Here is a 27,827-nt window from a genome sequence, read left to right on the forward strand (position 1 = left end):
TTAATTCACTCTTAAACGCGATATGAGTATAAGCTTGTCAGAAAGTAAATAAATCTTTAGCTATGTGCTACAATATCTGATGTAGGCGTGCTGAATACAGGTGGGCTACTGCGAAATACGAAATTAAAAGTTCGTATCATACCGTTCCCTTCACTCTCCCATTAATACTACTAGCCTAAGCGAGACTGCACGATACAAAGCTCAAATTTCGAACTTCGGAGTATAAGGTTAAGAATGCACTGTCCATTCTTAATCGCCCCATTCACTTTGCTATAGTGTTGCCAATTTAGAAACTTTTTAGACAAATTTAGTCACTGACTCGGAATATTGCAGCAAAATAGAAAAAAAAACACCCTACCTACCATGTGGAAACAGGATTACGTTAAAACTTTCATAACCTTAGTCCTTACCTGCTGCTGGAAAAATTAACGTTAGAAAATAATATCGTCAACATAATTTTTAAATAATTTATTGAATCAGATGTTACTTTGCGGAGGTCCATATCAATGACAGCGCATATAATTTAAGGTCGCGGGTGAGAAAGAAATTCTTTTAGTTCATATTTTTTTACTTTATTTACCGGTAAATTGTCCATAAACTTAACGTTAGCATATTTCAACTTAGTCTTACTCGTAAATTGTCGTTAACATGCCTATGTATTACCAAATAACCATTAAAACACGTAACATTAGTTGCTGATTATAAAATAAATAAACAAAATAAAAGACTATACTAACACCATAGAATAAATAATAGTACAAGCTAACACCAACGTACACCAACCATAGTAGATTATTGTCGTGGCCTGGAAGTAGGCAATTGCTGGCTGAGTATGAGTATTAAACGGACGAGCTTGCGAGTCCGTTTAACTAATACGAAGCCAGCAATTGCTATTCCAGCCGAGACTAATATAAAGCTTTTCTCAAAAATGGTGAATAATTCTGAAATAGAATAAACTTTTTCTCAAAATATATTGTAAAATTTAATTTTATTCCAATATTTTTCTTATGCTTTCCCGCCTTTTTTCATTAAAAAATAAACTGCAGGTGTATTTTTCCACCGAAAACACCACAAGCTATTTCAGACCCAATAGAAAAAGTCCGGAGTTCCAACAAAATATCTGATACCGGCCATTAGACTTGGCTGTATGTATACGACTTGTGCCAATATTGCCATGGCCTTTTTAACTTTAAAAAAAATGTGACTGATTGCAGGCGCGCTAATTCATTATTGTCGAGCTAGCGCGCCTGCAATCGTTTTAACTTTTTAATTTTTCGCTGACCATAAACTATGCACTTCACCTTCTGATATGTAAAGAATAATGTCAACTTTTACGGTCATTTTTGAGAAAACCTATTTAGAAACGTTTTTATGATGTTACCTATTCGCTAACGTTTGCTCAATTTTTTTTAAACCCATTCATTTGAAAAAAGCTTTTTATTTTAAGCATTTCTATAGGTATATTGATGAACTAAGGTTTTATTTATTTTTTATTACCTGTATAAAATTAGGAACAGTTTCAAACTCAAACGATTTATTTCTCGCATGTTCTAAGTTGCATGGTATTGTACATTAATTAATAGTGTTTCAAACATGCACCCTGCAAGGGCATTGCAATATAATATTTAACTATAAGACACACGGGACACGAGTACGGGGACGGAGCACGGGATGGAATATAAACCGCAAAAGTAGGAGATGCGTGCCGCAAAGATACATACTTATCAAAAAATTCCGATTCGAACATTTAAAATTAACCATCGGATTCCATAACCTAGGTTCAATGTCAGTTAGGTATATAGCTTAACAAATCAAAGGCTATTTTCACTTACACAATCAATCAGCCTTATAGTTTTACCTACCTGTCATAAAAAGTTATGAATAATTTGCTTGGTATAATTATAAGAATTTATACAACTTGCAAATATGCCCCTGTTTAACCACAACTCTTGTACAATGGTTACGGTAAAGCAAGTGGGCAAATTTTGCTTCACCGACACTGGCAACATTGGTTGTGCGCTCGCCATTCGCCAGCGTCCGTCATGGAACACGCGCGCTTGTCATCGCTCCTCGTTATAGCACGTGAGTATTGCCTTTATTTTGTATACAAAGAGCGTAAAATGAATCCAAATCGGTCTATTGTTTACATTTCGATTTTTCATTCGTGTCTGCACTAGGGTTTTGAATAAAGCATAACTTTAAATGAAATATTTCTTAGCTATCTTGTGTAGGTGCTAAATACAAGTTAAAGAACCTCGTTAGGTAATTACGCTTCTCAAACTTGTATTGTTTGTATAAATAACTAAATATTTTACCTGTCGCGTAACTTACTAACTTTGTCTGTGATAAATACGATTAGATGGTACTAAAACTAAAATGCATCATGAAAAAGGAGTCTACCTTTTATTTACAACGGTAAGTATATAAAAACAACTGACGACTTGTTTTTTTCTGCATCAATTTGTTTTTTATGTGAACTGCTTCTTCGACTGTATTTTATTTCGGTTTATTTCGGTTTTTTAACAATAACTACAACTCTTATAGGTAGCATAACGGTCTTTTTGTTGTAAATCTATAATAATTTAAAAAAAAACCCTATTTCATCCATCTCTTTTTGAGTTTTCCTTTGTAGAAGGTTCTTACGGAAAAAAATATTAAAAAGTTACGCAGAAAACTCACGACTAAGTATCATAAACTTTACTAATATACTTAACTTAGCGTGTCAAAATTATAGGTACCTATAACCGCTAGGAAAGACATGAAGTTTGACGCAGGTTTTTTTGTAACATTATTGAAATTAACGACGTAATTTTTGGGGCATCACTGAATTTTGGACAAAATTTGGCATGTAAATTGCTGGAAGTCTGGAATAATAAAGCTACTAATTATCCCAAAATTTTAAAACCACTTGATTATAGACTAATAGAGAATAGAGATATTTTTGACGCGGGTTTTTATGCAACATGAATATTCGCTATGTTTTTTTTTTGAATTTTCGAAAAATCCAAGAATCAGAAATCTCATAACCTACTCGTGCAAAGACTTGGCTTTTGTATGTAACAGCAAGTAACTGTCTAAGTATATAGCAGTATAAAAAAAACAAGCAGTATACATTTTAAAAACTTTTATAAAAAAGGATAAGTACCTACCTAGGCAAAGATTATGAAAACATTTCTGTTGCTAAAATAACCAAGGTATGAACGAGTATGGCTAATTAGGAATGGTATAAGAAAATGTTTCCTTTTTAAAAATCAAATTAGTATTAGTTTACAAAAACGTTAATTCTTGTGAGTCTTTTGTGAATAGTAATAACCTGATGGTATTGATAATCACTTTGTTTTAATGTCAGTGATTTGATTTACAATTATGACTGAATCGGTAGTCCTATACTCAATAACCTTTCGATAGATTACTCAATCAATGATTCAACAAATTACTTAAACAGTTACGGAATATTTAGTTAATTTAATAACAAGGGCACAGGTGTTGGCATTACATACATAACATAGAATGTCGCATGTGTATTTGCATTACTTATATTAGCTAAGTACCCGTGTATCGGCAAGGTTAGAAAAAAAACTTTTCCATCCCTTTTAAAATAATGGAATGAGGAGGAACTGGGTTCGATTCCCACCAATGCCTTATTTTTCTGTTGTTTTTAACCTCCAACGCAATAAGAGAGGAGTATATTATTTAAGTTTGACGCCAATATCTGTCCGTACTTAAGTTTGTCTGTGGCGTCGATCGTAGCTCTCTAACGGATGGACTTATTTCGATGCGGTTTACGTGAAAGGGAGTTTCCTTGCAGTACTTAGTTCTTACAGCTTTGTTATAAAAATCGGATCAGTCAGGTTTTTGAGATATTGAACTTTAAAATGACAATGTCGGGGGTTTTTCATCTATTCTAATTTGGTTAGATTACCGACATCATCAGTAGATAATTAAAAAATATATAATTTAGTTATAAAAAAATTAACAGGAACCCTATACTTAGGTGGAACCTTTGTGCTAATAATGCCATGTTGACATCCCATATACATATGTATATATCTGCCAAAGAAATCATAGCTAACTAGGCTCCACCCTGGTCCGTGATTTAGTTTCCTTGACTGTACCTACAAAATTTTCATTTTTTCCGCAAAAGTCTCCCGTTTCCTTATGAGTTAAGTAAAGACTGCATTGCTTGCAAAGTAAGTTATTTTATAGGTATATCACAAATAGTTATATGAATGATCTAAGTATACGTATACCTATCTGTAGTTTAGACGGTTAAAGGTAGGTACATGTATACGTAACTCATGTAGTCATTCGACTTTTATTCTTGCCGTTCTGTCGTTGGTCGTGCAAAGAATACTAAATAGAAAATATAGGTCCATACACACACACACACACACACAACTGTAGAACTCATTACGATGAATAGGACTACGACCTGTATATATTTAAAGTTACTCAAAGACATTAATTAACTTCGATGAATTTTGTATGTGAAATCAAAAAGTAAGAGGTGGGGGGGGAGGGGGATTTATGAGATCAAATCTGTAAAAATACTTAGCGCAGTATGTTTTCAGTGAAGATTTCTTAAATTATGTTATTTATAAATAATCGTAAATGATGAAAAACATTATCCATGGACTGTGTTTATTATTATCAAAATCAAAAAATCAAAAATCAAAATCATTTATTCAGTAAATAGGCCGCAATGGGCACTTTTACACGTCATTTTTTAAACTACCAGCGCTTTCGGAAAGACCATCATTGCCAAGAAGAATGCGCCGCAAGAAACTTGGCAGAAAGTCATTTTTTCAACATAAAATAATTACAAATAAAATACTTAAAAACTACAGTACCTATACAATGAAATAAAAGAAAATACAAAATAATATTATTATTATTTAGAAATTTGGATATCTAATTTATCTACCTACTGTAATTATGATTAGTAACTACACATGAATTATGGCAAGTAAACATTATGGCCAGTGAGTAGAATTACAATTAAAATTAGTACAAATGGAATTATGAGAAATGAAGATCTTGTAATTTCTTTACTATTTTTGTTATTATTAAGAGAAAATTAGTGGTAAGCAGGTACATAACTGATTTTTAAAATGAGCTACCAATTAATGCATTATGTTGGTTAGAAATCAAATTAGCTTGGTTTTTTCATCCTGTAGGCATAAATCCTGTTTAAAAATGTACGACCTAGTTTCATCGCGTGAAAGTTCGTAATAATCGTAGCTAGATGGCCGTATATTAACTGCGTGGGTGGCTACGTATCATGTCTCATACATCTGCGTATCATGAGCAAGACATTCATATCAGTAAGGTACCTACCAAGGTAACAGTGGCGTGGAGAAAACATTTTCCCTACGGAACCGCTAGAGTGAGAGAAGCGTAAGTTGGTTTTGTGTTCGGACGCAATAGGTACCTCACAGTTAGTATAGGTAGGGCAGAAGTAAGTACCGTTTGTGGCCACTGTTCGTTTATGGCCATTTATTGTTTAAATATACGTTTGAAATAAATTTATAGTCTTAATAAATCATTACAAACTTTATTCGTTTCAGTATAAACTTTTGAAACTCACAAAACATTATTTGAATACTATAAATATTTACATATGTCTGCAAATGAATGTCAACTGGCCAAAAACGGGCTTATAAAGTGGCCGAAACCGGTACCTCTGCCTTTGCCGTATTTTGCATCACTGACCTCACATAAAAAAATTGGGCAACTCGGTGGAAATGGAGTTGTTCAGGCGCAGTGGCGTAGCTACCAAGGGGCTAGGCGGGGCAGTGCCCCGGGGCCTCAAGCTCAGGGGGCCCTCGAAATTCTGCTTTATAGCTGATGATAAAGTTGCTTAACATTTTTAAAGTATTTGTATATATAATGATTACTTCAAAAACTTACCAGTTTTGATATCAGTGGGCCCCATTTTTATTTGCCCCAGGGCCCTAGGTTACCTAGCTACGCCACTGTTCAGGCGCCACGCCACTGCTAGGTAAATTACCTTGTTGGGAGAACTTATTATTTAGGGTTTTTCGACAGGCGAAATACCACTAGATGGCGTTAGTATCGTGAGGTCCGTTTCAAGTTTCAGCCTTGCTTGCGATTGGCTCGTTTAGTTATTTAACCAATAATATGTCAAAATGACGCAAATGTCAAACGGACCTCACGATGCCATCTAGCGATATCACCTGTCGCAAAACCCTCATTACCCTACTAGCGTTAACCATTACATAGAGCTGTTACATTTAAAAAGATACACCTTTACAAGACCAGAACTCACGCAAAGACACATAGCATTCGTTTTCATACGTGCCAGCTCTTACCTGAAGAGCGTTTATACCTGCTGAGCTGGCAACGTTGCATTTTTGTTAGTTTTTATCCATTATTCCATAAAAATTTAATGAATATTTAAAATGTGGTCTGATTGAACTCTTCTTAATATATTATACCTAAGTTAATGTGTCTACTCCAATAATTATTGGTGATAGACTTTTATATTCTTTAAAAACGAATTAATGTTTATTACCGTTTCTTAAAGAAAATTAAAGTCTATATCGAATAATTTTTGGAGTAGACTCATTAACTTATTAAGAAGAGTTCTATCAGACCACATTTTTAATTTTCATTCAATTTTTATGGAATAATTGAGAAAAACTAACAAAAATGCATCGTTGTCAGCTCAGCAGGTATACGAGTACGCTCTTATATAAAGAACACCTTTACAAGACCTGCAGGGCTACAACGAAACTCGAAACTCGAAGTTCGTATCGTACCGTCCCTCTCGCTCTCGTATTAAATAGTATAAGTGTCAGAGGGACCGCACGACACCAACTTCGAGTTTCAAGTTTCGTAGTAGCCCTGCTAAACTCACGCAAAGACACACGGCATTAGTTTTCATACGTGCCAGCTCTTACCTTAAGTATGTCACGTAGCATAACGGCTTCCTCAGAAACAACTTATGTTTACATGTTCCGCATTGTTCCGGAGTTCAGAATTATAAACATGGCCACAGACACAGCTTAACAACTTCATGTGAAGACGGCACGGACTGATCTTTTAATATACCTACATACCAAGTACATGTTTTCCAAAAGGCAGTAGGTATAAAGCGCAAAAGCGCAATCGGCATACTTATATCTATAACAACGTAAACAAAATAGTCAATATCCATCAATTAATACTATACAAACACAATATACGTAATTAATTAATTAATATACTAAATAATATACGAAACTAGTTATGTGTAATTGTGATACAAATGTAAGATTAAACTAACTATACTTGGTTTGGATAGGTATTTAACTAAATGTAAACAAACTTCAGCTGCCAGATTTGGTACATTCAAGGATTTTAATGATTTTACATATCTATCATTGTAATACAAACTAGATTAGAATCGTCTACTTTATAAAATCACGCTACACAATGACCCATCTACACGTAATACTATTAAAACTTGGTGAAAGTCTATTTCCCACGGCATCAATGAATGAAGCTTTACAATAGTACTTATTTTTATTTGTATCGGTATCAGCGCAGTCAATGAAACGGCAAAATGTTTTATACCTATCTGTCACCTACTGAACTGAGGTCAAATACCTTTGGGAGGAATCGCAAAAAGCGGGCCTTGGAAACCAGTTTGATACGAGATGGCTTCTGGAATAAGAGTACATATACATACATCTAGCTACCCGTAAGTGTACATGCGACTCGTTGACTTATTATGGAGACGGACTCGGGTTTCTTTTTGTTGCCTGTGATAAAAAAAACTTTAGTGAACATTTACTTGCATGACAAACAAATGACCGTGTATTTAAACATTTACAAATAATAAACATATTCCTCCTTGGGTTATCATTTGGTCTAAAAAGCAGCTGGTCTACGAGTAATTAGTAGCAAATAGCAATTGGTCTAAGTAGCAAGTGATCTAAAATTCTTTGACTCACATTCGTCGGAGCTCTTATTCCGCGTGGCTGAGGAGCTTAATTAGCGCCTTGACGCAACTCTGACCTAAACTAAAAACTTAAGCTATATTTTTTTAAGTTTCCAACACAAACAGGTTAAGACCAGTTGCTTTTCAGACCACATGTTACTTTAGAACAGTTGCTTCTTAAACCACCTGGTACTTAGACCTGCTGCTTTTTAGAAGAAGTGATCCCACCCCTTTGTTAAAAATCAAACCATAAAATCTAAATATGGCGCGACGACAGGAAAGTTGACTAGTCCTTTACATTTCCATTTTATTTATTTTTTTAAATGATGATTATACTATTTTTATTTCACTTAGTAAGTAAACCAGCATATTAAGAAGGTCAACCGCTCTCTGACTCCACCCATGTCTGTTCTACAAACTAAGTCCTAATAATAGATTTTTTCTGTATTCCAGTGTTCTCACTAAGTCAAACCGAGATATCAAGCACTTTGCCAGAAACATGGTACTCCGCTAACGTTATAAGCGATGGAGATTACTCACCAAAACCTTTAACAGATATATTCTCGACGGAAGCAACTTTCTCGTCGACGAATCCTATCATAGTGCTGCCAACTTCAACAACTCCTGACCCAATTGTTTCCACGTCCACATTACCAAATGTTAATTTTTCTACGTCGACATTAAGTACTAGTGGAACAATAACGGAGGGACCAACTACAGAAGTTTCTGTGTTACCCTTGTCGACCGAAAGGCCCGCTGAACCGGTACCAACGCAACCTCCGCCCATTCCAACTGTTTTCATTAGCACCACTGCAGCTACTCCATCACCACAACCCGAGCAACCACCACAACCCCCGCAACCACCTCAGCTCCCAATATTGTCAGTATTCCAACAGCCTCCCGCGGCTCCATCGCCTCCACCATTTCTATCGACGCCCCAGCAAATTCAAATACAAACAGCACAGCAAAGCTCACCCTTGCCACCTCAACAGATTCAAAACTTGCCACCTATTTTCATCCCCCCGAATCAACAAACACCGCAAACAATACAGAACACTCCTCCACCCCAACCGCTTCCTTCTACTTCGCTTCCACCTGTAACAACAACTGCTTTGCCTCCAAGCACAACAACCACACCTTTACCTTCGAGTAGCGTGTCAACTGAGGCACCGTGTGCTACTACCACCCCTGTCTCAGTGCCGCAAGCCAGTTCTCAGTTCCCCACATTCAGAATTCGTATGGTGGCTCCAAGTGGATCAATCACCAACGTAAGAATCGATGCGAACCCTACTATTCCTACAACCACAACTAGAAGACCCACCACGACACGGACTCGGAGGCGGAACAGGAACAACTATGATGGATGTGTCAATGGCTGTGGAGGGACCAGGGAACCTATTTGCGCGAGTCCCTTGGGAGTCACGCCGATTGATCCCGATACGCTCAAAGGATTCCCATCCGTGTGTCACATGGCATGCCATAACTCATTCAGGAGAACATGTAAGTATAATTTATTACCAGATTAAGTGATAGGGTAAAATAAGAATTATAAGATTAACTAGGTATAAGTCAGGGCCTCCGGTAATACTATGTACATATTCTAACAAATTTGTTTGTATGAGAGGGAGATAAGGCAACGCTGGTGACATTAATAATGATCGGTAGCGATATGTAATAATTAATTAAACTACATTCCAACCTGTTACATTTAGGAATATTACGATGGAAACTTGGAAATAACTAGCTCTCCAAGTGGGTTTAGTTGTATTAAACCTGCCTAATAATGAAATATAAAAAATGCTTGCCGACATTATTGGTAAACTCGATTACCTACATATTTCTTGAAGGATACGTGATACTTTAATTGCTTCCTTTGCTCCATTAAAGTTATGAACAGCAAACGATGTAAGTTTCAGTTTCTTAGCCCGAGTTATGGGTGAAATAGTGCATGTCCAGCTAACCTAACCAAAACAATGTTCAAACCGGTTATGCGCGCAAATATAACGTTCGTTACCTCATTCGAGAGCGGCTTCGAAACGCAACGGGCCTATTGGTATTGTGTAGTTGTTATATTGACAGAATTAGTTCATGTTCGTTGAACTTTTACCAGTTATTCAATACTACCTTTGCACGCGGTTTCGCGTGAACTATTTGAATTCGATGCATCATAGCAAACCAGATAGTATGAAGGTGAGGTGGACGACTACTCCAGGAGTACTACTAGGAGGTCCACTCCTGGTGGCTCGTGCTGAAGCACCGACTTCAAACGAGTAGAAAGAGTTGCTTGTTCCGATGCCAAAACTTTAATAGTTTAGGAGTCCTGCGGTTGCTTCCATTTTGTTTATAGCTTTATTCCCAAAAGAGTAAAAAGTAATTAAGTTCATACTCGTAGTCAAAACAGATACGGCCAAAAACTTTATTTATACCTACCTGAACATGAACAATGTCCTTTTCATTTTCAGTATACCAGAAAGTGACAGACGGAAAGTGCGGCAGACTCCGCACACGCATCAGGCCCATCAACGAGAACAAGCTCAAAAGGGACGAATTGAACAAGGCGTCGTATACCATCATACAAGGCGGTCCGACGGTCGTTGAATTCTCACCCCTTAATTCTTAAGTATTTCTCTACTTACTAAACCATATTTAAATAGCACTAAACTGCTATCACATTATTAAAAGCGAAAACATTGCACGCTAGAGCGAAATGTTATGAGGTCACGCTTTATACATGAAAGTGGGATATAATTTCGTACAAAGTTGTGCGAATTTTTTACAACTAGAACGGAAACAATTTGATGACATTTAAATGACTAGGCAAAAATGACTGGGCTAGGCAAATAGGTAAACTTATCGATCCAAGTCATTTTAGTAAAAAGGCTAAGATGTACGACGTAAATATAATCTTTATTTGGTTAACATGAACCTACGATAAGTTGACTACGACGTAAATATAATTTTCATTTGGTTAACATGAAGCTACGTTAAGTATGAAGTTCATTCGTTCATTCTTTGCGGTGAAGGAAAACATCGTGAGGAAACCTGCACAAATCTGCGAAGCAATTCAATGGTGCGTGTGAAGTTCCCAATCCGCACTGGGCCCGCGTGGGAACTATGGCCCAAGCCCTCTTGTTCTGAGAGGAAGCCTGTGCCCAGCAGTGGGACGTATGTATAATTGTATATAGGCTGGGATGGGATGGGATGGATGGAACAAAACATCGACACAATTGCTTTGTGAGGATTACTTACATAAAAAAGTGATTTAAAGATATCAAGTCGTAAATTTAAAATCTTGAACTTTTTTTCTTGTAAACATGTTATTATTCTACTGGATGAGTGATATAAATCTTAATGTGTACATGTGTACGCCTACCGTCTGTATTCACGAAAAAGATGTGCTTTAATTTAAGTACCTGTGCCTTAAAATAACAGTTTTTTTTTATGAAATTGCAAACTTGCAGAATAATTAATTTAATGAATCCGTCCAATTATAAATAGTCAATTTGAGTTTGTATGGTTTATTAGTGTTAATGAAATATACATGTGTATACTAAGTAATTAGTGTTTTGTTGGAACAAAACCGTAAGTTATTGAAAAATAAAAAGAAGACAACTTTAATTCTAGATGTATTTTATTCAAATAATTATTTATGATTTGATAGGCAATTTCAAAAAAGTGCACTTGGAATAAGATAAAAATTTCAATTAGGTACAGTTAAAGCTATAGCAGTAAACCAATGTTAAAAAAAAAAACTAAAATAAGGCAAAGACGAGGGTAGATATACAGAAGAAATAATAGATTTTTATATGACAGCGTAAAATTCCAGCGTACTCTCAGTGACACTCTTTTGAAATTTACATCATTAAATTAAAATATTTTTACAATATTATTTCAGTCTGTCTGTATTTGAGATTTATGCTTATAACTACAAAAATGATTAATTGTTCTTTTCTTTATACACTCACAAATATACAATTAATATCAATATTATTTATTAGGTATTTTTATATGTACAAGTTTTGATTGTGTTGAAAATTGGTACTTCATACTTGCAGTAACGACAAGGTCATGTCAATTTTAATATATTTATTTATGTTTTTTAGTCATGATCAATGCAATGATCGAATATGTTGCTTAATCTTTAAGTATATATGTGCTATCCGGCTAAGAGGATGCAATATTAGCACGGATACGGTACTCTGATTTAATTTTAGTATATCTTAATACCTTGCAGTGAAGTAGTATATATATATATATATATCCGTGCTAATATTGCATCCTCTTAGCAGGATAGCACTTCGCTAACGTACGAGTAGCTACCTTTGACAGTGCAAGTCGGTCAAGTAAGTGCAATTTAGTACCACCAGCAAAAAACATTGTTATGCAACGACGGTCCCATCCGTGCAATAACTTTTGAAACTGGGCATAAAATAACTAGGCAACCCGAAAATATATTCGTTTAAAAAAAGTCTAAAATAGGTTAGAGATGAAGCTATATGGTTCCAAGGTCAACTAATTAACTCTCGCTAACGAAACATTACATTATTTGTTTTAATTTAGATAAGTATACAGCGTGTATTCTAAATTAAATGCCGAATGGAAGAGTTACCGTTTACAGAAACCTTAACGGATTAAAATGCTTGTTATCATTCAAAAAAACCAGACATACAAAAATTAACTCGGCTAGCCGTCAAACATAATACGGTCAACTTTAAAAAAATGGTGTTAGAAATAGCTAAGAAAGTAAAATGATGTGATTTGGCATTATTTATTTGGTATATTTGACAATGCACCTCCCTGCTACCGAGTGTAATGAGGTATTTACGACATAGACGAAATCTGCCGTCTGGCAATAAATTTCCTCATTTCTTCTTGTCATTTTTCCTTAGCACTCGCATCTGAATGCTTATATTTCTTCGATTACAGATACACGAGCGACAAAGAGAATGATACGCTAACAACGAGAAAGACAACTTTGACATTTGCGCCACGTTTGTAATTGGTCAAATAACTAAATAAGCCAATCGCAGCAAAGTTGCAACGTCAAACGGACCTCTCGCTCGATACAACGCCATCTAGTGATGATTCGCCTGACAACTAACCCTCATTATTCCTACATGTAGGTACATCATGCCATACATAGCGACTAAATCTTAGCGTCCACTGACTGAAATCATGAACTAATTGAACAAGTTGATCGGACATGTTATATTCGACTTTCAACCGTTTTCCGCAACGCCAAAGATAACGGCGCCAAGTTCCAGTGAAATTCTACTGTCTATTTCATGATTTCAAAGCCATTATTCCCCTTAACCTTATTTATAAATACATATAAGTAAATTAAAAACGAAATTAAGAAGAAAAATATTTCTCAACGTATGCACCATCGCAATCATCACAATTTCTTTTTGTCAAAAGGTAAAATGGTGATAGATAGGAATGGTGAATGGAATTGCGATTCTTAGACAATAAGCGTACAGGAAGTCCAAACCTAATACGATGGGATCAATTTGACAAAATGCATTTTTCACTCAGATTGGTGCTTATCATTTATTTCTATTAAATATGGTGTTTATGAATGAGGAGGGGGGGGGGGGTAACTCGTGACTGCGGTGATTACTGCACTCCGATTGGCCTGTTCAATGCCAAGCATTACATTAGAGATGGGCGCAGATATTACTTTAGATATCTATAATCAATCTTTATGGCACGGAATAGTGAAACAGTCACTTGTTTTTTTATAAAAAGCAAAAGAAAATAACGCAACTACAAATTTTAAAACTTTGTGGATAAGGGTAAAACTGTCGTGAATGTGTGTTCAATTAAGTGAAAAATCACTGATGTATTTAGAATAGTTCTAATTGGCTCTAATGATCGATGGCATCTAACTACTGGAGAAACCTTAACCCCTCCGCCCCATCAAAAAAAAAAAGAAAGCAATGTCAATCTGACCTAGATTTGAGTCAGTGGGCAACTCATTTTCACTTAGCGATAGTAACTTCTGTAATCTGTAATATCCTAGAATCTCTGCTGGAAATTGCCCTGTTGCTGATTGCCGCCGCCCTGTTGTCCGCCAAACATCATCTGCTGTTGCTGGTGGAACTCTTGCTGCCCCCCGCCGCCCGCGTTGTTGCCTTGACTTGGTCCTAGAATAAAAAAAAAATATGAAAATTTAATTTTTAACACCATTAAGTGAAACTTATGAAAACTAAATGCAAAACACTTGTGATCTCGATTCTCGAACTAAATGATGGTATTTTCTCTATTTCTATTATGGTAATTATGACTTTAGTTTTATGTAGCGAACATCGTAAGAAAAAGACGCCACGAGCTTTTTTTGACTTACTTATACAACGTTGCATACAATACTTTTTCTTCGACTTGGTACTTATTAATTCAAATACAAAATTAGAGAAAAAGTAAACTGGAAATGTTTTCATACTTTAGTAAAAAGTATCGCAACCGCAAAGAGAAGGTAAACAACAATAAACAAGTGAGAAATATGAAAACGTCAAAATATGTCTAAGTTAAATTTTGTTTTTGATTAACGTTTATTTGCCTGTGTCGATGTTAAAAATACGCATTACTTAAATGGTGGCAGGCTATGGATTAGTAGGTTCGGAAAGTTTTTTTCTGTATAAAAACCATATAAAATATGTAACTGGCACCTTAGCGTGTCCGAACGTACGAATTAAGAAAAAAAAGTAAGTGATTGCAGCAGGGCTACTACGAAACTCCAGACTCGAAGTTCGCGTCGTGCGGTCCGTCTGACACTTATACTATTTAATATGAGAGCGAGAGGGACGGTACGATACGAACTTCAATTTTTGAACTTCATAGTAGGCCCTCAGTATCGTTTTAGCAACATTACGATACAGTGCTGTTATGGGGAATAGACAATATAGACTTTTCCAGAACCTTGTTATGTATGTTGTTATATTACTGTTCGTGATTAAGTAAATCACATATTACAGTATAGGAGTAGAAAAAATAAGTTTAAGAGCCATTTTACACACCGCGTTTTTTAAACGCGCCGTCGACGTGCGTTTTTGAAAGACTTGTTTCCAGCGCGTTTTCTTTCCATAGAGCAGCCATACTCGTACAACTCGCGTTTTTATCGATAATCGATACGATGGCGCGTTTAAAAAACGGTGTGCATACGCCCTAAAAGCTTTACCTGGCAGCCTCATCCTTTTTGCATTGCTGGCTCCATGATCATGATTATTGGCTTGCACTTGATTCTGCTGCGCCTGAAACAGTATGTACAATAAGTATTTAATGAGACTAAGGGGCTGTTTCACCACCCATTGAGTAATTTTATTTGACGGATAAATGTGATGCCGTCTCCGTCGATTCGAACAAAACAAACAGAGACGGCATCACATTTATCCGTCAAATAAATTTAATCAATGGATGGTGAAACGGGGTAATTCATCCAAGCCGTAGTAGCCTAGTGGTTTGACATATGGCTTCTCAAGCAGGAGATCGTGGATTTACACTTGAGCTCGCCATTCTTGATTTTTCTGGAGTTCAACGTGTAATATTGACAAAGAGCTTTGCGGTGAAGGAAAACATTGTAACCTGCCTGCGAATCAATTCAATAGTGTGTGTGTGTGAAGTTCCCAATCCGCACTGGGCTCGCATGGATACTGCAGCCCATGCCCTCTCACTCTGAGAAGAGCCCGATGCCCAGCAGCAGGATAGGCCGTGTTAAGACGATGAATTTATCTAAAACTAGCTATTGTCCGCGACTTTGTACCGCGGGAATCATGCTATTTTTCGGGATAAAAACAATCCTATGTGCTTTCCAGGTTGTTGAACTATATGCGTACCAAATGTCATCATGATTTGTTGAGTACACTTACTGTGAAAGCGTATCAAACAAACTGACATGTGCATCTATTATGTAACTATGTATTAGTTAGGAATCTGACAAATTTAATAAATAATAAAATAATGATTACGAGTATCATGGGACACTTGACACCAAATTGACCTAGTACCAAACTAAGCAAAGCTTGTACTATTGGTACTAGGCAACGGATAAACATACTTAAATAAATACATATTAAACATCCAAGAACCGAGAACAAACATTCGTATTATTCATACAAATATCTGCCCTGGCCGGGAATCGAACCTGGGACTTCAAGCTTCGTAGTCAGATTCTCAAACCACTTGGAAGCCACTTGGCCATCCGGTCGTCTGGATTTAAAATCCTTAAATGGAAATTTTCGAAACACGTTGGTAGTCACTAAACAAGGGAAGTTTCTATCATGTCGCAAGTCGTTTAATCAAGCAGAAACTTATTTAAAACCTAAGTATACCTACCCGTAGACACATATTCCAAACACTGGTCATGTGGACTTGTACCCACATAATGTACGATCGCTCGGATGGTGAACGAGGTACATTATCGGCACGGAAATAAGGCTTACCGATGCATTATGAACGCGTGTGTACCTGCGCAGTAAACGCATTTTAGAAACGCGAAAATACCTACTATTTTCTAATAGTCTTTTGTTCAAGATAAAGAAACCAGCATCTATTAGTTAGTCACCTACAGTACTCAACTCACCTATCAGTTACACTGTTGACTAAGACTAAGAAGCTGCTGACGAAGAGTAAGATAGTAATGACATACAATCCCGAAAATACAAACTGAGACATGGATGCACAGAAAAACCAGAAAAAGAGACCAGCACTGGGAATCGAACCCAGGTCCTCAGCAATCCGTGCTGCGTGCTATAACCCCTACACCACTGCTGGACAGGAATCTAGACACGAATTTTTCCTATGCATACATATCTCAGGTTGCTTATTTCTACTATGCTACTTAAGCAGCAGCACTAGCGACATCTATGTATCGTCGACAACAATCCCAATCGTGACATACAATCCCTCCAAAAACATGTCATGTAAATAAATGATTGAATCAGGCGTTACTTTGCGGAGATCCATATAAATATTCAATCAAATGTGTGTTCATACAGCTCCTCCACGACCGCACTGAAAGAACACAAATCACACAAACCCAACTATCACTACCACGTACACTGACGCGTTTCGAACTCAACCCGAGTGTATCATCAGAGCAACACAAACACAACCGTACACCATGCTCTGCATGAACACACATTTGTTGCATAGACGTAGCTTTGTCATAAGTTCGTGGGTGAGCAAATTAATCGTTTTTAGTTCATGTCTTGTAAAATTAGCGGTCATGACCCATAAGCTCATAACGCTTATGCTTTAAAAAAGTTGTCAAGTCCTAGTCAACCCCTAGTGAGCCCTAACTACTAACCCTACACCTTGCGTTGAAAAATTATGACTTGGTTGTTTCATAGACCTACTAGCTTTTGCCCGCGGCTTCGCCCGCGTGAAATTCGGTTATCCCGCACTGTTCCCTCGGGAACTGTGCATTTGTTAGGGATAAAAAGTAGCCTATGTCACTCTCTTGCCCATAAACTATCTCTATGACAAAAATTACTTCAATCCGTCGCTCCGTTTCGACAGAAAGTCGGACAAACATACAAACACACACTTTCGCATTTATAATACTAGTGTTTACCGGCACACGCAAATCTTCGCACACGTAAATCATTAGGTCCAGCAGCTGAATTGAAATTCCGGGATTTCTAAAAATTCCCGCAAATTAAATTGTTGTTTTCATTGACGTTACATTAAAAAAAATCATGATCAAATTTCATGACTCTAAGCCCAGCGGTTATTAGTTCGAGATTTTATACCTATCCCGTGAGAACATCGGGATAAAATGTAGCCTATGTGTTATTCCAGACGTCCATCTACTTACATACCAAATTTCATGACTCTAAACCCAGCGGTTGTTATTTAGATATTTATACCTATCCCCTGGGAATATCGGGATAAAAAGTATCCTATGTCTTAATCCAGGTTATAAACTAACTTTTTGCTAAATTTCATCCAAATCCGTCCAGCCGTTTCAGCGTGAAGAAGTAACAAACATACTCACTCACAAACTTTCACATTTATAATATTAGTAGGATTAGTATGAATCTTATACTAAAGATGATGATGTAAATGTTAACACTTGTTAACATTCATAGCCCAAGCCCAAGTGTCCAACCGACCTGATGAGATAGAATGGAAAATAACTTCACTTAGTTTTTTTTAATGAAAAAGGAACTTACGTTATTTTGCTGTTGCTGTTGTTGATTTTGTCTAGCTTTTGAATCGCTCTTGTCATCTTGGTCATCGTCGGTCAAAAATTCTCTCTTCGGATAGGGAATAGGACATCCGGCGAATACATCCTAAAAGTGAAATGAATTATGCGAATTTATAGGTAGTATTTATTTAGGTAGGTATGTGGACGATTTAGGCTTACAAAAATATGTATACACGACTTTATGCACTTAACGTTAAGGCCGTGTATACATATTTTTGCAACTTTGGCCGTGTCGATATCTTTGCCCTTGACTGTACATCGGCTACTTCGGTATCAAGTTTGTTATAGAAATGGTTATCAAGCTTATAAGATATCCCCACCCTAGTTTGGGGGGGGGTCTCTAAAGCCACAATTAATTCCATGCTAATTTCGTTATACGGTCAGTGCAGTTGTAAATTTCCTGTAAAGAAATTAATGTAAACCTATGCTTCAGTATATTTATACTAAATATATAGCCAAAATAAAATACCTGGGTGGGTAGTGGGTCTTCAGAGAAGTATGGATCTTGCATTGCTTGTTCCGAGGTTATTCTTCTGTTGGGATCCATGAGGAGAAGTCGTTGAAGAAGACTAAATGCCTTGCTGTCAGGTTTGATCTTATGCCTGTCCATATATTTGCCTAGGGAACAATTCTGATAGCTGAAAGATAAAAAAAACACTCAGTCAAGAATCAGCCTTGGATAAGACTTTTTAAGAGCAAAATATAAAGTTCTGGTAGTATTTGGTTTTCTTTATTAAGATTGTCAGACTCAACTTTACATATGTGTTAGCAGAGCCCTGCTCCTAAGCAAAACGCACACATTGTGGGCTCATTTAAGATCGATTACAGTGTTATTGACAGGCGGACATTAAAAATTACGATCTTCAGACTTTGGCTACCTGGATACCAAATTTCAAGTTTCTCCGGCAACGGGAAACACACTCGTAAGTTTTGATTCCCTGGCAATTTATATGGCAACAATTTTTTTTGGTGACTGTATATTTTAATGAGGGCTATCGCGTATGAATTCGCCGCTAGAGGCGCTAGTGTAGCGTGAGGTCTCCGAAATGTCAAATCTCATAGTTTTTGGGTGAGCTACGCGGGTTTATTTATAATTAGAATAATTTTGTGAATATTTTGCAATATCTGAAATTAATTATGGCAAATATGCGTTCCGGGGCAATGAATGCCCGTGTTTTGAGACAGTTTTGTCTTTCGGAAACCTTTGTCCTCCCTTTTTTCCGAACGAAACGGGGACTATGCAACACTGTGGCATGCTCGATATTTTTATGGTACGGTTTTAAGGTGTATTAAATATGATTTGAATCTAAACTTTGTTTTCACGCTCGTAATACTTAACAGACTTTGAAAGCCATACTTAAAAACGTCACGCAACAGTGCGCCATCTAGTGAGACAAAAAACGATAGCCCTCATTGTGTTGACTTAGATAAAGTTTGATTTTTTCACTGCTCCAAGGGATAGCAGACCTCTTGATTCTTATTTAATACTAGAGGTTACCCGCGGCTTTTCACGCGTAAACTAATTGGTCTGGTAGTTACAATTGAATTTCCAGGATTTTACAAAATACCCTGGGAATTCCCAAAATTTATATCATGGTCTTCATCATTTAGGTTGTCTTAAGAGCAACTGACCAAAATTTCAAAACTCTAAACCCAGCGGTTGAAATTTCAAGATTTTACCCGTATCCCGTGGGATAAAAAGTAGCCTATGTCTTATTCCAGAGGTCCAGCTACCTACAAACCAAATTTTATGACTCTTAAGCCCAGTGGTTGTTGTTTCGAGATTTTATCCCCATCCCGTGGGAATATCGGGATAAAAACTAAATTATGTTTTAATCCAGATTATAACCTAACTTTTGTCTAATTTCATCCAAATCTATCCAGCCGTTTCAGCGTGAAAGAGTAAGAAACGTCACTCACAAACTTTCGCATTTATAATATTTAGTAGGATATGATTATTATCAGATTGGTACCTACACACATTCTTGTGAAAAAGGGGCTTGACACACAGATGGACAACAATCGGGTTCCGTTTTTGCCGGCTGAGGCAAATAGCCCTAAAACTGAGCCAATTACTCAAGAATTTCGCAATTTATAATATATTGTGTATGAGACATGAAACAAAATGAGGAAAGTTACTTTGATCGTTTGAAATCTTTGACTAGTGTAGCATGCTCTGGCATTTTTCTTATGTCTTCCCAGTCCTTTTCCTGTGGGAAACCCATCACATTGAATATCCTATCCAGCTGGTCATGATGATATGGATTGCTGGTCTTTATATCCTCCTGACGGCAGTGGAATATTGGTTCGGATGTAAGTAGCTCTGCAAAGATACATCCTATCGCCCAGATATCTGTAAAAGGGCAAAAATAAAACTATGGCTTAGTTGAGTTACTACATTGGCAATCTGCCAGTAAACACTTGCTCGTTTGCCATCCAGTTGTATAAAAAAAAAAAAAAAAAAAAAAAACAATATTAATATTTGACCACAATTGCTGAGGAGACCAAATCCAGGGATAGGCCCGCTATCCCTCACAAAGGGTTTTGTATGGGTTTTGCATAAGGCTTAACTCACCATACCCATTGCCCGACGAAACCCTTTCATTTTGCTTTTAAAGCCCTTATATAAACGCTAACCCATTTGAGTAATCGGTATCCCAATACCCTTTCAAAACCAACATCTTGCATATCGCTTATAAGGGTTAGCCTTATAAAGGGCTTCCCTTTTAGTATACAAGCGTGCTAATTTAAATCGTCTACCTGTATGTACATTAGCGTCAGTTTAATACATCAGTGATTAGCGTAGATGTATACTAATCCTGTCGCTTTCAGGCAAGCTCAACTATGACATTACTAAAGGGAAAGCTTTATAAAAAGCGTAATACCCTTAACCCTTGTTAAGGGATTGTAAGGCATATAGAATAGCAGTAAGCAATTGCAAAGGGCTAGCTTTATTTTTTGCTAAGTTTTTCGGTAAGGGTAGTCAAATGAATGGGCTAGCAGTTCAAACTGGAAAGTCTTGAAAGACTTTCCAGTTTGAACTGCCCATCCACCCACCACCCATTGAAATGGGTTAGCCGTGTTTAAGGAATGCCCATTGAAAGGCTTTTCTCGGGGAAAGGGTTGTCCGGTCCCTGACCAAATCTACGGAAACTAGTAGGTACTAAGGAATTACTAACAATACTAACAACTCGAAATTTGCAAAAAACGAAGTATCGAAACTCCTGTATTTGCAACAATAAAAAGTTTTATTATTATTACTATTATTGTTGTTGAGGAGAATTGATAATTTATCATGACAGCTTTCTACTTTATATTTAAAATATTAAAAAACTCTAATTTAGCAGTGCAGTCATGTATATTTTTTTAGCTTAACATTCTCATTGAATACCTACATATTATTATGTTTACATTTGGTTCTGTTCGCTTTTTGACGCCATGTTTTATTATCAAAGGATCAGGTACACACTGATCCTTTAACATTATGTTATGGGTGTCCATGGGCGGCGGTGATTGCTTTCCATCAGGTGACCACCTGCTCGTTTTTCCCTACCATATTAAAAAAAACTGAATTTATCATACAATTTAAAAACCGGTCAAGAGCATCTATAGGGTTCCGTAGCCATTACGATAAAATGTAGTATATTTTTCTATGAATTTTGTATTTTGTTTGGAATCTTTTAAGTTTAGGTATATTTTATACCTTAGGCTGCTATTTATTCTTAAACTACAAAAAATTGTCAAGTAAACTTAGCTGTTATCATTTTCCTTGTAAGTTTGTCATACTTACTACCATCATGATTTTTTTTTTGTTAAGAGAGTGCTAAGTTAAGAAAATTTTAAATGAAATGAAATAAAATATTTTATTTATCTTTAAAGTTGAATATTTCACAAACAGATTACTGAATCGAAGAACCATCTTCACAACCCCCTCTATGATTTTAAAAGAGCTATCCAACGATACCGCACAATATAGGGTCAGACGAAGAAAAAAAAATCACCCCCACTTTAAGTATATGGGAGGTACCGTAAAAGTATTTTTTTTTTTTGTTTTTATTTATTTTACTACTTTGTCAGAGTGACTGATATGTATATACATGCCAAATTACAGCTTTCGAGTACTAACGGTATCTGAGCTTAGCCGCGGACAGACAGACGGACAGATATGGCGAAAATAGTTTCGCCAAGGGGTCCTAATTGACTACGAAACCCTAAAAATTGGCAAGATAAATGACAATAATATTTATGCTTTCATATTTTTATGAGTGATTAGAATATCTTTTACCAATGGCTTTGGTGTAATGCCTCGCACCCAGGAGCAGTTCCGGAGCTCTGTACCAGAAGGTCACCACCACTGGATCCAGGTCTGCTAAAGGCTTCAATGGAGCATTGAAGAGACGGGCAAACCCCATGTCCGCGATCTTGACCCTGCCCCGCTCGGGTCCTTCACCCATTACAAGGATGTTAGCTGGTTTCTGAGAAACAACAAGGATACCAACATTTTAAGACAGTTGGTCCAACACACAGTCCAACACAACTCACTAGTAGTAGTGACATGCCATATTACTTGCTGGCAGTGCTAAAAGTCTGGAAATCAACTATTAATATACCTATGCATTCCTGTGACACAATCCCTTGAGTGCACAGCAGTGAGAGACCTGTCTAGCACATATGTAGAATATGTTAACCCAGTAAAAGTAGAAGTACTAAAAAACGGAAAACAAGTTAAAGCGGTACCTTTGTGTGCAAAATGACTAGGAATGCATAAAAGCATAGCATAGTTCTAATTTTTTTTTAATTAATTCTATGGAATACTGTTTCGTCTAGCTTAAAATACATACAACACAAGGTATCCTAACAAATTAGATTTACCTAAGATAAATACAATAATGAAAAGAGAAATAGTTTCATACAGTGCATAAGAATTTACAATAATTTACCAGTCCATAAAACTACTCCCATTGAATTTCTTGAAAACTCAACTGTTCCGTTGGCTTCACAAGAAGTGTTATTACTCTCAGAGGGATTCTTGGATAATATGTAAAAAATAAATAAATATTAATTGAGAATTGAATAATAAATAGTAACTAGATGAAAACCCGGCTTCGCTCGGGTAAAATGTAGACTCATAATAATAGGTTTGAAAATTTTTTTGCCAGTAAAGACTGTCGTACTTATCGAAAAATCTGACGTATATTCCCAGCCTTAATTATTATCACAAACACTTTAACGGCCTTAGATGAATGATTGGTCTCGCGCGCTCGCTCGACTAGATACCGCCGGCGTACTTGTCAAATGCGGCAACAAATAGTACGCCGAAATCGGCGTACCTGAGCCCGAGGCGAGTCAGTCGCGTTGCAAACTGTGTGTAATGTGCGTGTCCCGAATTTTTGTTAAATTTTGGTTATAAACCGAAGTAAAATGCCAGTTTTCGCAGTGAAACTGTTTAAAAATAATACTACAAGTAATAAAAAGGACACTGGGATCACATACCATCAGTAAATATCGTATAATTTCGAAATTGCAAAATAAAATAACATGAACCCTAAACGCCATTCTGTGTTGCCGCGTACACAAGAATCAAATTCCCCGCGGTTGAGATTTTAATAAATTGAATTTTATTGTTATCATCATTAAATGATGATAAATTTTAATAACTTATTTTATTTAAGTATCTAACGTAATTATTATATATACATAACCTAGTTCTATATTATTTAATGTTTATCTTTGTGATATTAGACACTGAAGGTGTATAAATTGTTACCCGACACTATTTAATTAAGGGGTGAATGTGTCTTAAAATTAAAAATATTTTTCGTCTTCCCAGTCAAAAGCCCGATCAGCTGATTTACTTAGGTATTACGGGAAACGAAAAAATTTTTTTTCGTATTTCTACCCATTTTCCTGAAATGTTAACTTTTACCCGACTGCCCGAAGGAGGGTTATGTTTTTCAAGCGTATGTATGTAAGTATGTATGTATGCATGTACCTATGTATGTATATTTTGTAAAAAAATATTTTTATTTTAGTCTTAATTAACCTGTACATTATATTAGGTTTAACTATAGGTGCAACGTGTTAAGTACGCAAAACTTCTTAGTTGGTGACTCAGTCCATGAATTTTCAGTAATAATTTGTAAATATTGAATGTCCTTAAATATATATATTTTTTAATTAAAAGTGAGGCCTGATCATTGATATACCTGTCGGCGGCCTATCGTAAAATCCGCCAGGTCACGAAATTCCTAGGCATATCGTGAAATGCCGCCATTTCATGAATTGGCTAAGGGACATCCGCCATATCGTTCAAAACTCACCGTTTAGCGATTTGCCTAGTGACGTTTAGACAGTTCATGAAATTCCTAGGCATATCATGAAGCCCGGCCATTTCATGATTTGGCCAGTTTAGGCAGATCATGAATTCCTAGGCATATCATGAAACGCCGCCATATCGGTTCTGGCACTTCGCCGGCCGCTGCCGCGGCACGCTCGCTTCGCTCGCTCGGCTCGTGCGTCGTGATCACAATTAATACTAACCACTCCTCGCTTCGCTCGTCGTACCTAATTTTTTCTATATAAATAAATAACAACTAGTGAATACTTTATTTATCAACAAAATACTAACCTCTAAAATACGGGCAGACATCCATGGTTTTTTCATATTGTGCACAGAATCCGTTTGATTCACATAAAAAGAACGGAGCTGATGTTCAAAAGCTTCTTTTGCACTTCTATTTTGAATTCAATCACTAGTTTCGGTTTAAGGATCATTTTGTTGCGACGCCGACATTTTTCACGCGCTAACAAACACGACCGGTCAGCTGGTCACGGCCGCCATTGCATACGCAGCGCCACCAGTGGCCAAAAAAGAAACTATTTTACGATGTGCCGGTATAGAGCTAGGAATATCGACGAATGCGTTGCTCTAATCGATCTGCCGTAATTATTTCTCAGGCACATCGTGATATGCCTGGCCAACGTTTAGGCATATCATGAAATGGCGGCGTTTCACGATATGCCTAGGAATTTCGTGATCTGGCGGATTTTACGATCGGCCGCCGACATACCTACATCATACCTACCATTTTTTTAAAGAAGAAACCTACGCCTAACCTATACACAAACATATTAATACATTCACTCTTAATTACTTCTTAATTTCTAAGTATTTCCAAGATACATTTGTAACCAGTAACTTAATAGACCACAGAATAATTTATTTTCCAATAATTCGGGTAACAGTGGAGCAGCTGGCAACACAATTCGTCACGCACACTAGCATCCTTGCAAATTGTCTTACACGTTCTTACGCACACTTCATATTGAGTTGCCGCATTCACGAACGTTTTGTTTTTAGTTAGCGCGGTATCTAGTCGAGCGAGCGCGCGAGACCAATCATTTCATCTAAGTTAACGGCTAACCTACGTATCGGTATTCACCAGTAGATATTTCTCTAAATCTTATTTGCCCAAATAACTACGTAGTCCCAAAGTTCTGTCACAAATGAAAATAATGATAAAAACAAAAGTACCAATCAGTTTTTAATAAATTATATACCAATTTAAAGTACTTTAAGTACTTTAAATTATTCAAAATGACTTCCTTTGTTTTTAATTACAGGCCCTTAATCGGCGCAGCCAGTCGTCTATCGCAGCACGCACCATTTTCATGTCTATTTCAGCGACTGCTTTTCTTAAAGATGACTTCAGTCTCCAAAATTTTTATGGGGTTTAGCACAGACCTTCCCCTCTAAGACCTGCCAAATTTTAAAGTCCAAGAGATTAAGTTCGACTGGAGGAAGGCCAATCTTCGTGTCTTATAAAGTCGATTTTTTGACGGCCAAACCAGGCTCGAGTGGTCTTGGCTTTGTGTGCTGGCGCGAATCTGCTGAACCCAAAATGATGACCTGAAATAGCTGTTTGGGCAGATCTTTGACATGCTTATCCAAAACCGTCTCTTGGTACACTTTCGCACTGATTTTGACCCCCTTTTTCGCAAAAATGAACCTCAGTTGGCCGTAATAAGATCAGAGAATACTCTTCAGAGCTCCTAGCGTACACTCTATCATGTATGTTTATTGTACTTCTCTTCAATATCGAAAATCTTTTCGTCTGTAAAGAGGATATCACGGTGTCGATTTTTCGCGTACCGCTTTAACAACTTCCGGGATCTTTTAACCTTATTGTTTTAGACGGGCATTAAGTAAGTGCCCACTCTATTTTTTGTATGCTCGCAGACTAAGATCTTCGTTTAAAACCTTTTTGACGGTTTTTCCACTGACACCCATCTGCAAAGCCATCAACTTCTGTTTTCGGACAGGATTTCTTGCTATGCGTGCCTTAATCGCTTTGATCACTGCTGGTGTTTGTACGGAGCGAGGCCGGCCAATTATTTTCTTGTCCTCAACACTGGAGACTTCATTGTACCTGTCAATCGTACGGTACACAAACCTAAGCGTTATATTTACATTTTTGAGCAACTTGAAAATGGTACTTGGCGAGTGCCCACAGCGGTGCAATGCTAAAACAGCTATTCGGTTTTCTTTCAACGTCCACTCCATCGTGAGAAATTGCAGCGAATGACTGTTTATTGTTTTAAAATAATTGACAAACATTCAAAAATGGAATTCAATCAAATTTTCTTAAAATCATGTTTTAATTTTAAAAATAATGTGCAGTGACAGAACTTTGGATCGACTACGTATGTCTGTCTCATAATCAAAGAAATTAACCTAAAGGGCCCATATAGGTACGATCCGTCTGTACGATCGATCTGATGAAAATCGACGAATCGTACCGTGTGTGGGCCCTTAAAAGGTCACAATGGAGAACGAAATGCAAACCTGTGACACGTGATGACGTGACACTCACGCCACTTTGATGTGATGACTTTGACATGTTTACTTCGCAACGCCATTATATATACTCAGTATTTATTCCATTTTTATTAAAATACTCGCTAAATCCGAATTTTCTACCTACAAGTTGTCGACTCGAAACAAACGTCAACAACTCGAAGATAGTTATAGTTGAAGGTAGTTGGTGATAGTTTTGAGTTTTGATAAGATCGTTTCGTTTTACACAGTCGCATGAGTCACAGTTCTTTGTAATGGATACTTTTTTGGCGTGACGCACGCGATGTGTTGAAGGCGAGCCGTATCTAAGAGCTACTAGTATGAAACGGAACGTTTATTAACTACCCAAGATGGCGACTGCGCGTTTGTTTGGTCAGTGCCATTAGAATTTTAACGAAATTCTCTATAATCCGAATTTTGCGGATATATGTTGTCGACTCGATCGACTAATTTTTTACGCTCTTCAATTGATGTGCATTTCGTTCGAGTCTACCGTACCCTGGACGAAATTATAATATAGATTTAATATTTGAAAATTTAATATTATATAATGAATAATAATATTTTTTATCAAACGGACATTTTTGTTGCAAAATTTCCTTATAATTAGATGGAACTAAACAAATGGATAAATATTAGAGTAGTAGTAGTATTTTGTTATAAATATAGTAAATCTCAATATTTGCATGACTTATAAAGTTTGAATGTATGAGACTCATAAATCATGAACATCATGTAATGTACTACATTTAAAGCAAATAAATAAATTTCATTTAATTATTTTTTTTCTTATTTTTGTAGATGCTTTGAACACTCCT

At 36.6% G+C, this 27,827-nt stretch overlaps 2 protein-coding genes across 2 annotated transcripts; one reads left to right on the forward strand and one right to left on the reverse strand.

Annotated features, from left to right (window-relative positions):
* Nucleotides 1-1,972: 1,972 nt before the first annotated feature.
* Nucleotides 1,973-11,697, forward strand: LOC141435987 (uncharacterized). Its single transcript, XM_074098806.1, has 3 exons — nt 1,973-2,082; nt 8,399-9,445; nt 10,408-11,697. The coding sequence occupies exons 1-3, from the start codon at nt 2,043-2,045 to the stop codon at nt 10,563-10,565; spliced, it is 1,245 nt and encodes a 414-aa protein (XP_073954907.1). The 5' UTR covers nt 1,973-2,042; the 3' UTR covers nt 10,566-11,697.
* On the reverse strand, nt 11,559-22,627 carry LOC141435992 (cyclin-dependent kinase 8-like; the record flags this gene model as incomplete). Its single annotated transcript, XM_074098816.1, is given in 6 exon segments — nt 11,559-14,091; nt 15,123-15,195; nt 18,118-18,237; nt 18,622-18,790; nt 20,292-20,505; nt 22,438-22,627. Coding segments are annotated over 6 exon segments (873 nt in total). The 3' UTR covers nt 11,559-13,963.
* Between the last annotated feature and the right edge of the window lie 5,200 nt (nt 22,628-27,827).

The sequence above is a fragment of the Choristoneura fumiferana genome, chromosome 16, assembly GCF_025370935.1.
Source record: "Choristoneura fumiferana chromosome 16, NRCan_CFum_1, whole genome shotgun sequence".
Lineage (NCBI taxonomy): Eukaryota > Metazoa > Arthropoda > Insecta > Lepidoptera > Tortricidae > Choristoneura > Choristoneura fumiferana.